General features: G+C 49.4%; 1 protein-coding gene across 1 annotated transcript in view; it reads left to right on the forward strand.

The window, feature by feature from the left end:
• The first annotated feature begins 322 nt into the window (after nt 1-322).
• Nucleotides 323-14,327, forward strand: part of LOC124288974 (protein Mpv17-like) — a 30,147-nt gene continuing 16,142 nt past the window's right edge. The window contains exons 1-2 of the mRNA XM_046725573.1: nt 323-504; nt 9,947-10,062. Coding sequence (XP_046581529.1) covers nt 432-504; nt 9,947-10,062 — 189 coding nt within the window. The 5' untranslated portion in view covers nt 323-431. The remainder of the gene's footprint in view (nt 505-9,946; nt 10,063-14,327) is intronic.

The following is a 14,327-nucleotide window of genomic DNA, read 5'->3' on the forward strand; positions in this document are numbered from 1 at the left end:
TGAATCTAATCGATGTCCACATTAGCCTGTTTACTTGCGCATACTTGTTTAATTTACACATAGTAGGCCCTGTCTATATAAATCTGAAATAAGATGAGTGAAACAAGCACAGTTTTCCATGGCAACTGCCAACGCCATCCTGGGGGGCGTGCTATAGAAGATAAACAATGTGATTTCGTTCCGAAAATAAGCCCAGACCGGTTAACGTTGCCTCATATGACAATTGCGGCTTGTTGACGGCCAATTCGAGCTGTATTCCAGATGACATACATAACGACTGCTCGCTAGATTCTATCTGGAACATTGCAGTAAAGTTGTCGGCTGCTACACGCATGCGCACTTCAACAAGCGACACCACGAGTATCCGTCGGTAGAAGTCTGTGAGGCAGCGAGCTGATGACGAGAGAAGGGTATTCTGCTGCAAGTTAAGCATGGCGGGGATATGGCGATCGTATCTCCGGGTACTCAACAAGTACCCAATGGGGACAATGTGCGCCACAACAGGTAACACATGCTGACACCCAGCAGACAAGCTGGGCTTTACTCAATTACAACTGGAGTATACACCATTCGTTTAAAACCAGAGAGGAAATGTGCGGCAGTTCGTGGAGTCATGCCATCATGCCGGCTTGCCACAGATGACATCCTTACCTTGTCAGTGTAGCAGGGTGTGCAGTCACCCAACAGATGACATCCTTATCTTGTCAGTGTAGCAGGGTGTGGAGTCATGCCACAGATGACATCCTTACCTTGTCAGTGTAGCAGGGTGTGGAGTCATGCCACAGATGACATCCTTACCTTGTCAGTGTAGCAGGGTGTGGAGTCATGCCACAGATGACATCCTTACCTTGTCAGTGTAGCAGGGTGTGCAGTCATGCCACAGATGACATCCTTACCTTGTCAGTGTAGCAGGGTGTGGAGTCATGCCACAGATGACATCCTTACCTTGTCCGTGTAGCAGGGTGTGGAGTCATGCCACAGATGACATCCTTACCTTGTCAGTGTAGCAGGGTGTGGAGTCATGCCACAGATGACATCTTTACCTTGTCAGTGTAGCAGGGTGTGGAGTCATCCCACAGATGACATCCTTACCTTGTCAGTGTAGCAGGGTGTGGAGTCATCCCACAGATGACATCCTTACCTTGTCAGTGTAGCAGGGTGTGGAGTCATCCCACAGATGACATCCTTACCTTGTCAGTGTAGCAGGGGTGGAGTCATCCCACAGATGACATCCTTACCTTGTCAGTGTAGCAGGGTGTGGAGTCATCCCACAGATGACATCCTTACCTTGTCAGTGTAGCAGGGTGTGGAGTCATCCCACAGATGACATCCTTACCTTGTCAGTGTAGCAGGGTGTGGAGTCATCCCACAGATGACATCCTTACCTTGTCAGTGTAGCAGGGTGTGGAGTCATCCCACAGATGACATCCTTACCTTGTCACCTTGTCCCACAGATGACATCCTTACCTTGTCCGTGTAGCAGGGTGTGGAGTCATCCCACAGATGACATCCTTACCTTGTCAGTGTAGCAGGGTGTGGAGTCACCCCACAGATGACATCCTTACCTTGTCAGTGTAGCAGGGTGTGGAGTCATCCCACAGATGACATCCTTACCTTGTCAGTGTAGCAGGGTGTGGAGTCATCCCACAGATGACATCCTTGACATCCTTGTCTTGTCCGTGTAGCAGGGTGTGGAGTCATCCCACAGATGACATCCTTACCTTGTCAGTGTAGCAGGGTGTGGAGTCACCCCACAGATGACATCCTTACCTTGTCAGTGTAGCAGGGTGTGGAGTCATCCCACAGATGACATCCTTACCTTGTCAGTGTAGCAGGGTGTGGAGTCATCCCACAGATGACATCCTTACCTTGTCAGTGTAGCAGGGAGTGGAGTCATCCCACAGATGACATCCCACAGATGACATCCTTACCTTGTCAGTGTAGCAGGGTGTGGAGTCATCCCACAGATGACATCCTTACCTTGTCAGTGTAGCAGGGTGTGGAGTCATCCACAGATGACATCCTTACCTTGTCAGTGTAGCAGGGTGTGGAGTCATCCCACAGATGACATCCTTACCTTGTCAGTGTAGCAGGGTGTGGAGTCATCCCACAGATGACATCCTTACCTTGTCAGTGTAGCAGGGTGTGGAGTCATCCCACAGATGACATCCTTACCTTGTCAGTGTAGCAGGGTGTGGAGTCATCCCACAGATGACATCCTTACCTTGTCAGTGTAGCAGGGTGTGGAGTCATCCCACAGATGACATCCTTACCTTGTCAGTGTAGCAGGGTGTGGAGTCATCCCACAGATGACATCCTTACCTTGTCAGTGTAGCAGGGTGTGGAGTCATCCCACAGATGACATCACAGATGACATCCTTAGGGTGTTGAGTCATCCCACAGATGACATCCTTACCTTGTCAGTGTAGCAGGGTGTTGAGTCATCCCACAGATGACATCCTTACCTTGTCAGTGTAGCAGGGTGTGGAGTCATCCCACAGATGACATCCTTACCTTGTCAGTGTAGCATCCTGTGGAGTCATCCCACAGATGACATCCTTACCTTGTCTTGTCAGTGTAGCAGGGTGTGGAGTCATCCCACAGATGACATCCTTACCTTGTCAGTGTAGCAGGGTGTGGAGTCATCCCACAGATGACATCCTTACCTTGTCAGTGTAGCAGGGTGTGGAGTCATCCCACAGATGACATCCTTACCTTGTCAGTGTAGCAGCAGGGTGTGGAGTCATCCCACAGATGACATCCTTACCTTGTCAGTGTAGCAGGGTGTGGAGTCATCCCACAGATGACATCCTTACCTTGTCAGTGTAGCAGGGTGTGGAGTCATCCCACAGATGACATCCTTACCTTGTCAGTGGAGTCATCTGTGGAGTCATCCCACAGATGACATCCTTACCTTGTCAGTGTAGCAGGGTGTGGAGTCATCCCACAGATGACATCCTTACCTTGTCAGTGTAGCAGGGTGTGGAGTCATCCCACAGATGACATCCTTACCTTGTCAGTGTAGCAGGGTGTGGAGTCATCCCACAGATGACATCCTTACCTTGTCAGTGTAGCAGGGTGTGGAGTCATCCCACAGATGACATCCTTACCTTGTCAGTGTAGCAGGGTGTGGAGTCATCCCACAGATGACATCCTTACCTTGTCAGTGTAGCAGGGTGTTGAGTCATCCCACAGATGACATCCTTACCTTGTCAGTGTAGCAGGGTGTGGAGTCATCCCACAGATGACATCCTTACCTTGTCAGTGTAGCAGGGTGTGGAGTCATCCCACAGATGACATCCTTACCTTGTCAGTGTAGCAGGGTGTGGAGTCATCCCACAGATGACATCCTTACCTTGTCAGTGTAGCAGGGTGTGGAGTCATCCCACAGATGACATCCTTACCTTGTCCATGTAGCAGGGTGTGGAGTCATCCCACAGATGACATCCTTACCTTGTCAGTGTAGCAGGGTGTGGAGTCATCCCACAGATGACATCCTTACCTTGTCAGTGTAGCAGGGTGTGGAGTCATCCACAGATGACATCCTTACCTTGTCAGTGTAGCAGGGTGTGGAGTCATCCCACAGATGACATCCTTACCTTGTCAGTGTAGCAGGGTGTGGAGTCATCCCACAGATGACATCCTTACCTTGTCAGTGTAGCAGGGTGTGGAGTCATCCCACAGATGACATCCTTACCTTGTCAGTGTAGTAGGGTGTGGAGTCATCCCACAGATGACATCCTTACCTTGTCAGTGTAGCAGGGTGTGGAGTCATCCCACAGATGACATCCTTTACCTTGTCAGTGTAGCAGGGTGTGGAGTCATCCCACAGATGACATCCTTACCTTGTCAGTGTAGCAGGGTGTGGAGTCATCCCACAGATGACATCCTTACCTTGTCAGTGTAGCAGGGTGTGGAGTCATCCCACAGATGACATCCTTACCTTGTCAGTGTAGCAGGGTGTGGAGTCATCCCACAGATGACATCTTTACCTTGTCAGTGTAGCAGGGTGTGGAGTCATCCCACAGATGACATCCTTACCTTGTCAGTGTAGCAGGGTGTGGAGTCATCCCACAGATGACATCCTTACCTTGTCAGTATAGCAGGGTGTGGAGTCATCCCACAGATGACATCCTTACCTTGTCAGTGTAGCAGGGTGTGGAGTCATCCCACAGATGACATCCTTACCTTGTCAGTGTAGCAGGGTGTGGAGTCATCCCACAGATGACATCCTTACCTTGTCAGTGTAGCAGGGTGTGGAGTCATCCCACAGATGACATCCTTACCTTGTCGGTGTAGCAGGGTGTGGAGTCATCCCACAGTTGACATCCCACAGATGATGATCCTTACCTTGTCAGTGTAGTAGCAGGGTGTGGAGTCATCCCACAGATGACATCCTTACCTTGTCAGATGTAGCAGGGGGTGTGGAGTCATGCCCACAGATGACATCCTTACCTTGTCAGTGTAGCAGGGTGTGGAGTCATCCCACAGATGACATCCTTACCTTGTCAGTGTAGCAGGGTGTGGAGTCATCCCACAGATGACATCCTTACCTTGTCAGTGTAGCAGGGTGTGGAGTCATCCCACAGATGACATCCTTACCTTGTCAGTGTAGCAGGGTGTGGAGTCATCCCACAGATGACATCCTTACCTTGTCAGTGTAGCAGGGTGTGGAGTCATCCCACAGATGACATCCTTACCTTGTCAGTGTAGCAGGGTGTGGAGTCATCCCACAGATGACATCCTTACCTTGTCAGTGTAGCAGGGTGTGGAGTCATCCCACAGATGACATCCTTACCTTGTCAGTGTAGCAGGGTGTGGAGTCATCCCACAGATGACATCCTTACCTTGTCAGTGTAGCAGGGTGTGGAGTCATCCCACAGATGACATCCTTACCTTGTCAGTGTAGCAGGGTGTGGAGTCATCCCACAGATGACATCCTTACCTTGTCAGTGTAGCAGGGTGTGGAGTCATCCCACAGATGACATCCTTACCTTGTCAGTGTAGCAGGGTGTGGAGTCATCCCACAGATGACATCCCTTACCTTGTCAGTATAGCAGGGTGTGGAGTCATCCCACAGATGACATCCTTACCTTGTCAGTGTAGCAGGGTGTGGAGTCATCCCACAGATGACATCCTTACCTTGTCAGTGTAGCAGGGTGTGGAGTCATCCCACAGATGACATCCTTACCTTGTCAGTGTAGCAGGGTGTGGAGTCATCCCACAGATGACATCCTTACCTTGTCAGTATAGCAGGGTGTGGAGTCATCCCACAGATGACATCCTTACCTTGTCAGTGTAGCAGGGTGTGGAGTCATCCCACAGATGACATCCTTACCTTGTCAGTGTAGCAGGGTGTGGAGTCATCCCACAGATGACATCCTTACCTTGTCAGTGTAGCAGGGTGTGGAGTCATCCCACAGATGACATCCTTACCTTGTCATAGCAGGGATGTGGAGTCATCCCACAGATGACATCCTTACCTTGTCAGTGTAGCAGGGTGTGGAGTCATCCCACAGATGACATCCTTACCTTGTCGGTATAGCAGGGAGTGGAGTCATTCCACAGATGACATCCTTACCTTGTCAGTGTAGCAGGGTGTGGAGTCATCCCACAGATGACATCCTTACCTTGTCAGTGTAGCAGGGTGTGGAGTCATCCCACAGATGACATCCTTACCTTGTCAGTGTAGCAGGGTGTTGGAGTCATCCCACAGATGACATCCAGATACCCTTGTCATCCCACATAGCAGGGTGTGGAGTCATCCCACAGATGACATCCTTACCTTGTCAGTGTAGCAGGGTGTGGAGTCATCCCACAGATGACATCCTTACCTTGTCAGTGTAGCAGGGTGTGGAGTCATCCCACAGATGACATCCTTACCTTGTCAGTATAGCAGGGTGTGGAGTCATCCCACAGATGACATCCTTACCTTGTCAGTGTAGCAGGGTGTGGAGTCATCCCACAGATGACATCCTTACCATGTCAGTGTAGCAGGGTGTGGAGTCATCACACAGATGACATCCTTACCTTGTCAGTGTAGCAGGGTGTGGAGTCATCCCACAGATGACATCCTTACCTTGTCAGTGTAGCAGGGTGTGGAGTCATCCCACAGATGACATCCTTACCTTGTCAGTGTAGCAGGGTGTGGAGTCATCCCACAGATGACATCCTTACCTTGTCAGTGTAGCAGGGTGTGGAGTCATCCCACAGATGACATCCTTACCTTGTCAGTGTAGCAGGGTGTGGAGTCATCCCACAGATGACATCCTTACCTTGTCAGTGTAGCAGGGTGTTGAGTCATCCCACAGATGACATCCTTACCTTGTCAGTGTAGCAGGGTGTGGAGTCATCCCACAGATGACATCCTTACCTTGTCAGTGTAGCAGGGTGTGGAGTCATCCCACAGATGACATCTTTACCTTGTCAGTGTAGCAGGGTGTGTGGAGTCATCCCACAGATGACATCCTTACCTTGTCAGTGTAGCAGGGTGTGGAGTCATCCCACAGATGACATCCTTACCTTGTCAGTGTAGCAGGGTGTGGAGTCATCCCACAGATGACATCCTTACCTTGTCAGTGTAGCAGGGTGTGGAGTCATCCCACAGATGACATCCTTACCTTGTCAGTGTAGCAGGGTGTGGAGTCATCCCACAGATGACATCCCTTGTCAGTGTAGCAGGGTGTGGAGTCATCTTCCCACATCCCTTACCTTGTCAGTGTAGCAGGGTGTGGAGTCATCCCACAGATGACATCCTTACCTTGTCAGTATAGCAGGGTGTGGAGTCATCCCACAGATGACATCCAGATACCTTGTCAGTGGGTAGCAGGGTGTGGAGTCATCCCACAGATGACATCCTTACCTTGTCAGTGTAGCAGGGTGTGGAGTCATCATCCACAGATGACATCCTTACCTTGTCAGTGTAGCAGGGTGTGGAGTCATCCCACAGATGACATCCTTACCTTGTCAGTGTAGCAGGGTGTGGAGTCATCCCACAGATGACATCCTTACCATGTCAGTGTAGCAGGCATTGGAGTCATCACACAGATGACATCCTTACCTTGTCGGTATAGCAGGGAGTGGAGTCATTCCACAGATGACATCCTTACCTTGTCAGTGTAGCAGGGTGTGGAGTCATCCCACAGATGACATCCTTACCTTGTCAGTGTAGCAGGGTGTGGAGTCATCCCACAGATGACATCCTTACCTACCTTGTCACATCCTATAGCAGGGTGTGGAGTCATCCCACAGATGACATCCTTACCTTGTCAGTGTAGCAGGGTGTGGAGTCATCCCACAGATGACATCCTTACCTTGTCAGTGTAGCAGGGTGTGGAGTCATCCCACAGATGACATCCTTGACATCCTTGTCAGTGTAGCAGGTGTGGAGTCATCCCACAGATGACATCCTTACCTTGTCAGTGTAGCAGGGTGTGGAGTCATCCCACAGATGACATCCTTACCTTGTCAGTATAGCAGGGTGTGGAGTCATCCCACAGATGACATCCTTACCTTGTCAGTGTAGCAGGGTGTGGAGTCATCCCACAGATGACATCCTTACCTTGTCAGTGTAGCAGGGTGTGGAGTCATCCCACAGATGACATCCTTACCTTGTCAGTGTAGCAGGGTGTGGAGTCATCCCACAGATGACATCCTTACCTTGTCAGTGTAGCAGGGTGTGGAGTCATCCCACAGATGACATCCTTACCTTGTCCGTGTAGCAGGGTGTTGAGTCATCCCACAGATGACATCCTTACCTTGTCAGTGTAGCAGGGTGTGGAGTCATCCCACAGATGACAGATGACATCCTTACCTTGTCAGTGTAGCAGGGTGTGGAGTCATCCCACAGATGACATCCTTACCTTGTCAGTGTAGCAGGGAGTGGAGTCATCCCACAGATGACATCCTTACCTTGTCAGTGTAGCAGGGTGTGGAGTCATCCCACAGATGACATCCTTACCTTGTCAGTATAGCAGGGTGTGTGGAGTCATCCCACAGATGACATCCTTACCTTGTCAGTGACATAGCAGTGTGTGTGGAGTCATCCCACAGATGACATCCTTACCTTGTCAGTGTAGCAGGGTGTGGAGTCATCCCACAGATGACATCCTTACCTTGTCAGTGTAGCAGGGTGTGGAGTCATCCCACAGATGACATCCTTACCTTGTCAGTTATCCTGTAGCAGGGTGTGGAGTCATCCCACAGATGACATCCTTACCTTGTCAGTGTAGCAGGGTGTGGAGTCATCCCACAGATGACATCCTTACCTTGTCAGTGTAGCAGGGTGTGGAGTCATCCTTGTCAGTATAGCAGGGAGTGGAGTCATCCCACAGATGACATCCTTACCTTGTCAGTGTAGCAGGGTGTGGAGTCATCCCACAGATGACATCCTTACCTTGTCAGTGTATAGCAGGGAGTGGAGTCATCCCACATCCACCTTGTCAGATGACATCCTTACCTTGTCAGTGTAGCAGGGTGTGGAGTCATCCCACAGATGACATCCTTACCTTGTCAGTATACAGGGTGTGGAGTCATCCTTACAGATGACATCCTTACCTTGTGTGGAGTCATCCCACAGATGACATCCTTACCTTGTCAGTGTAGCAGGGTGTGGAGTCATCCTTGTCACAGATGACATCCTTACATCCTTACTTTGTCAGTGTAGCAGGGTGTGGAGTCATCCCACAGATGACATCCTTACCTTGTCAGTGTAGCAGGGTGTGGAGTCATCCCACAGATGACATCCTTACCTTGTCAGTGTAGCAGGGTGTGGAGTCATCCCACAGATGACATCCTTCCTTACCTTGTCAGTGTAGCAGGGTGTGGAGTCATCCCACAGATGACATCCTTACCTTGTCAGTGTAGCAGGGTGTGGAGTCATCCCACAGATGACATCCTTACCTTGTCAGTGTAGCAGGGTGTGGAGTCATCCCACAGATGACATCCTTACCTTGTCAGTGTAGCAGGGTGTGGAGTCATCCCACAGATGACATCGTTACCTTGTCTGTATAGCAGGGTGTGGAGTCATCCCACAGATGACATCGTTACCATGTCGGTATAGCAGGTGTTATGAGAGTGTGCTTTTGTAATTTGTAATATCGTTGATTTAGTGATAGTTACTGACTGACTGAATTTGGTTTTACGCTGCTTTTAGCAATATTCCAGCAACATCAATGGGGACACCAGAAATGGGCTTCACACATTGTGCCCATAGTGATAGCTATTATGGGTCACAATGTTTAAAGTTTTGAGTGTGAGTTGTGGGTCACATCTTCATAATATATGTTCAATGGTAATAGTATTTTTAGCAGTACATCTTTTCGATAGCACTTCAGTGTTGCCTCCCTTGGCTGGCTATATTTTGCTTTGACTTCTGAGTCTTGTCACATCGCTTTGTTCGAGAAAATCCCGCAGTGTTCTGAGTGGATAAAGATGCAGCGTATCTTTACTAGAATGCTTTCGATAACTGTGTAAGAGCTATATATAAAGTCTGGTTGTTGTGTTGTGCGACACTGAATAACACGGACATATCACATATCACTGGACTTGTACACATCTGTCTGCTGTCGCCAAGTCTGTCTGTCAACATTCCAAGACCGTGTTTGTCTATGTAACTACTGTCATTGTAAACAACCTTCAGTCAGTATAACTGTTCTCACTGTAAATGTCAAGACTCTGGTGAGTTAATATTTTATATTTGTGACCCAATATTTTATATTTGTGACTCAACTGCATCGTACTAGATATCTGTATTGTCATTCATTGTAGCTTGTTCATTGTTTGCTCAATATATTATTGAATAATTTAGACTTGTCTGTGTTCTATTTTGCTGGTTCAAAGGGGACTCTTAAACCTTTTGTCATGGCAAATTTATTAACCCTAATACACCTTTGTGTGATCTGTGTTTTGGTCAACTCAACTTTGTGTGACCCATGTGTCTCTGCAGGGAGCCTGATGATGGCAGGAGATGGAATCAGCCAACTGGCAGTGGAGAAGAAAGAACTGAGGAACTATGACCTCGCCAGGAGTGCCCGGTTCTTGGTGTTTGGCACTGTTGTTATCGTAAGTGAAACTGTAGACATTTAAAGCATACAAAGCAACATTCAATACTGAAGCAATGCCTTGTACAGCAACTTTCAGTACTGAAGCAACATTCATATACTGAAGCAATGCCTTGTACAGCAACTTTCAGTACTGAAGCAACATTCAATACTGAAGCAATGCCTTGTACAGCAACTTTCAGTACTGAAGCAACATTCAATACTGAAGCAATGCCTTGTACAGCAACTTTCAGTACTGAAGCAACATTCTATACTGAAGCAATGCCTTGTACAGCAACTTTCAGTACTGAAGCAACATTCAATACTGAAGCAATGCCTTGTACAGCAACTTTCAGTACTGAAGCAACATTCAATACTGAAGCAATGCCTTGTACAGCAACTTTCAGTACTGAAGCAACATTCAATACTGAAGCAATGCCTTGTACAGCAACTTTCAGTACTGAAGCAACATTCAATACTGAAGCAATGCCTTGTACAGCAACTTTCAGTACTGAAGCAACATTCAATACTGAAGCAATGCCTTGTACAGCAACTTTCAGTACTGAAGCAACATTCAATACTGAAGCAATGCCTTGTACAGCAACTTTCAGTACTGAAGCAACATTCAATACTGAAGCAATGCCTTGTACAGCAACTTTCAGTACTGAAGCAACATTCAATACTGAAGCAATGCCTTGTACAGCAACTTTCAGTACTGAAGCAACATTCAATACTGAAGCAATGCCTTGTACAAGCAACTTTCAGTACTGAAGCAACATTCTATACTGAAGCAATGCCTTGTACAGCAACTTTCAGTACTGAAGCAACATTCAATACTGAAGCAATGCCTTGTACAGCTTTCAGTACTGAAGCAACATTCAATACTGAAGCAATGCCTTGTACAGCAACTTTCAGTACTGAAGCAACATTCAATACTGAAGCAATGCCTTGTACAGCAACTTTCAGTACTGAAGCAACATTCAATACTGAAGCAATGCCTTGTACAGCAACATTCTTTCAATGCCTTGACAGCAACAACTGAAGCAACATTCAATACTGAAGCAATGCCTTGTACAGCAACTTTCAGTACTGAAGCAACATTCAATACTGAAGCAATGCCTTGTACAGCAACTTTCAGTACTGAAGCAACATTCAATACTGAAGCAATGCCTTGTACAGCAACTTTCAGTACTGAAGCAACATTCAATACTGAAGCAATGCCTTGTACAGCAACTTTCAGTACTGAAGCAACATTCTATACTGAAGCAATGCCTTGTACAGCAACTTTCAGTACTGAAGCAACATTCAATACTGAAGCAATGCCTTGTACAGCAACTTTCAGTACTGAAGCAACATTCAATACTGAAGCAATGCCTTGTACAGCAACTTTCAGTACTGAAGCAACATTCAATACTGAAGCAATGCCTTGTACAGCAACTTTCAGTACTGAAGCAACATTCAATACTGAAGCAATGCCTTGTACAGCAACTTTCAGTACTGAAGCAATGCCTTGTACAGCAACTTTCAGTACTGAAGCAACATTCAATACTGAAGCAATGCCTTGTACAGCAACTTTCAGTACTGAAGCAACATTCAATACTGAAGCAATGCCTTCAACTACTGTATGTATGATTTTTATTCGTTCTTTAGAACGCTCTTTTGACTTTGCAGTTGGTTATTTCTCATTTATGTGACTTTTGTATTAAAATTTACGCTAGCCTTCCCGTGGTTTACATACGTGTTACTATTCCATGGTGGGAAGTTGGTGTGTTACGTGGTTGAAATATTGCTCTATTATACAATTATTTCATGTTGCGTTGTCACATTCACATATTTTCAATGTTCTCTGCGTGTATGTTGCTGTTGTTTAGCTGTTAGCTACATGCGTTGCGTGTTTGCTTTCAGGAGTTTACGGCGTGTATTGCCTGTGGGCAACGTATACCGTCGTCCGACAAGCATTACAAGTGCTTGTGTTGCTTGGAAAAGGCAGGGCATAGCCCAGATGTCTATGAACCCTGTCTTGGTTTTTCCCCACGTGCCCAGAAGAGACGGGCGGCCGACTTTTTCTTCTTCCGAGAGTTGAGAGAGCTGGGAGGGGACCCAACCGAGAACCTGCCCCCCTCCAAAGCTAAAAAGGCAAAGAAGCCTTCCTCGCTGGCTCTGGACGGGGGGCGGAGAGTTTTGGGGTGGGATCGCCGGGCTCGGGTAGATAACCTGGAGGCTTCTGTCGTTCCGTTGCCGTTGGCTTCGGGTCTGGAAGCCTCGGCCACCGTGGAGAGGGAGGGTTCACACCCAGTCCCTCTCTCGGTGCTAGCGCAGGGGCTGTTGAGTATTCCTGGTGTTCCGGTCCCTGCGCACCCTATCCCCTTGAGAGCGGAGGCTCCAGTTCTGCCTGGGCAGCCTCTTGCGTCTCGGGACTGGGGTCCTTGCATGCGGTCGGTGGCCGGAACAGAGAGTGTCTCAGGCTTTTCCTTCCCCTTGTTGTCTGTGGCTCGGCATTCCAGATCTGGATTCTGGCTTGGGCTTGGGAGCCGAGAGGCTTTACGCGAGGAACCTCTAACATGCAATTCAACCCCTTGAGGTTGAGAATGGGACGGAACCTGCCGTCTTTCTACGGAACGAGGAAGTACGTGGAGTAAAATCCCGCCTGTTCCTCGCCTGGTGATACACGCTCTATTGCGGACTTGTCCAGCAAAGCCTGAACCTCGTCGCACAGAATACCCGCCTTGACCCGACAGAACGGCACCGGAGTGCCTCGGGCGGGCCTCGCTTCCACAGCGGCAGAAGGCCGACACTGACTGTGGATAGCACCCAAGTGTTTTGTGTTGCCTTCTCCCACTGTGGTAGGAAGAGAGACTGGGATGTGTGGTAAGAGTGCGTAAGTAGTCCCTTGCAGGTGAACTGGCTGGGACGTACTCACGGAGACAGCCTGCACGAAGTCGGGGCAGACCCCCCCTGTTCACGAAAAGGCTGCTGGGAGCCAGACGAAGAGGTCTGCTCCTTAACCTTAACCTTGGCTGGACGGCTCCTCCTCCTACTCAGCGGCCGAAGCCAGCTGGCAGACAACGTCGCACTAAGCCGATACGGAAGGGCCAGCAAGGTCTGCTGGGTTGCCGCCGAGTAGCATGAGGTCGACAACCACAGCTTGCACATTCCCATGACTGCGCACATCACCGTTGACGCAGCGGACCAAACTAGCTGCCATGACTCGTCTGCCAGCCCTCTCAGACGCAGCTTTGCATGTTGCCGTCCCTGGTTCAGGATGTTGTGGACCCGTTACTAGCTGGCTCTATACTCCAGTTCGATTTGCCCAAACTTGTGAAGCGGTAACTGCTGGGACGAATGCGTGTTTACCTCTGTCGCCCTCAGGGAAGGCTCGGCTTCCTCGGGTGCAGCTCCGGCTACCAAACAAGGGCAGTTGGTTCCACTGTTTGCCCAGTTGGGTGCCCCTCTGAGGCAGGCATACCGTACCTACGAGGAGGTTTACAGGAATGCCATGCAACAGATTCGGGTTGTGGTCCATGGGGCGTACCTCTCCTCGATTCAGAGGTCGGCCCTGGAAGCGGAGGCGGGCACGGGTGACGTTTCTCCTAATGTTGTCCTCCTCCGTCAACTAACTGAGGTACAGGCCCACCTGACCGGGGACTCTTTGCGGTCCGCTGCGTCAACGGTGATGTGCGCAGTCATGGGAATGCGCAAGCTGTGGTTGTCGACCTCATGCTACTCGGCGGCAACCCAGCAGACCTTGCTGGCCCTTCCGTATCGGCTTGGTGCGACGTTGTTTCCGGAGGTTCTGCAGCTACTTCCTTCAAAGACTCCAAAGCCTTGTTGGAACAACCATGGGTTTCTCGCCCCTGTGCTCCCGTGACGAGTTCTTCTTCCGGGGCGCAGCCTACGCCCAAGTCTGCCAGCTGGCTTCGGCCGCTGAGTAGGAGGAGGAGCCGTCCAGCCAAGGTTAAGGTTAAGGAGCAGACCTCTTCGTCTGGCTCCCAGCAGCCTTTTTCGTGGTCAGGGGGGGTCTGCCCCGACTTCGTGCAGGCTGTCTCCGTGAGTACGTCCCAGCCAGTTCACCTGCAAGGGACTACTTACGCACTCTTACCACACATCCCAGTCTCTCTTCCTACCACAGTGGGAGAAGGCAACACAAAACACTTGGGTGCTATCCACAGTCAGTGTCGGCCTTCTGCCGCTGTGGAAGCGAGGCTCGCCCGAGACACTCCGGTGCCGTTCTGTCGGGTCAAGGCGGGTATTCTGTGCGACGAGGTTCAGGCTTTGCTGGACAAGTCC

The sequence above is a fragment of the Haliotis rubra genome, unplaced genomic scaffold (genome assembly GCF_003918875.1).
Source record: "Haliotis rubra isolate DU_JTF1 unplaced genomic scaffold, ASM391887v1 Scf43, whole genome shotgun sequence".
In the NCBI taxonomy this organism is placed as follows: domain Eukaryota; kingdom Metazoa; phylum Mollusca; class Gastropoda; order Lepetellida; family Haliotidae; genus Haliotis; species Haliotis rubra.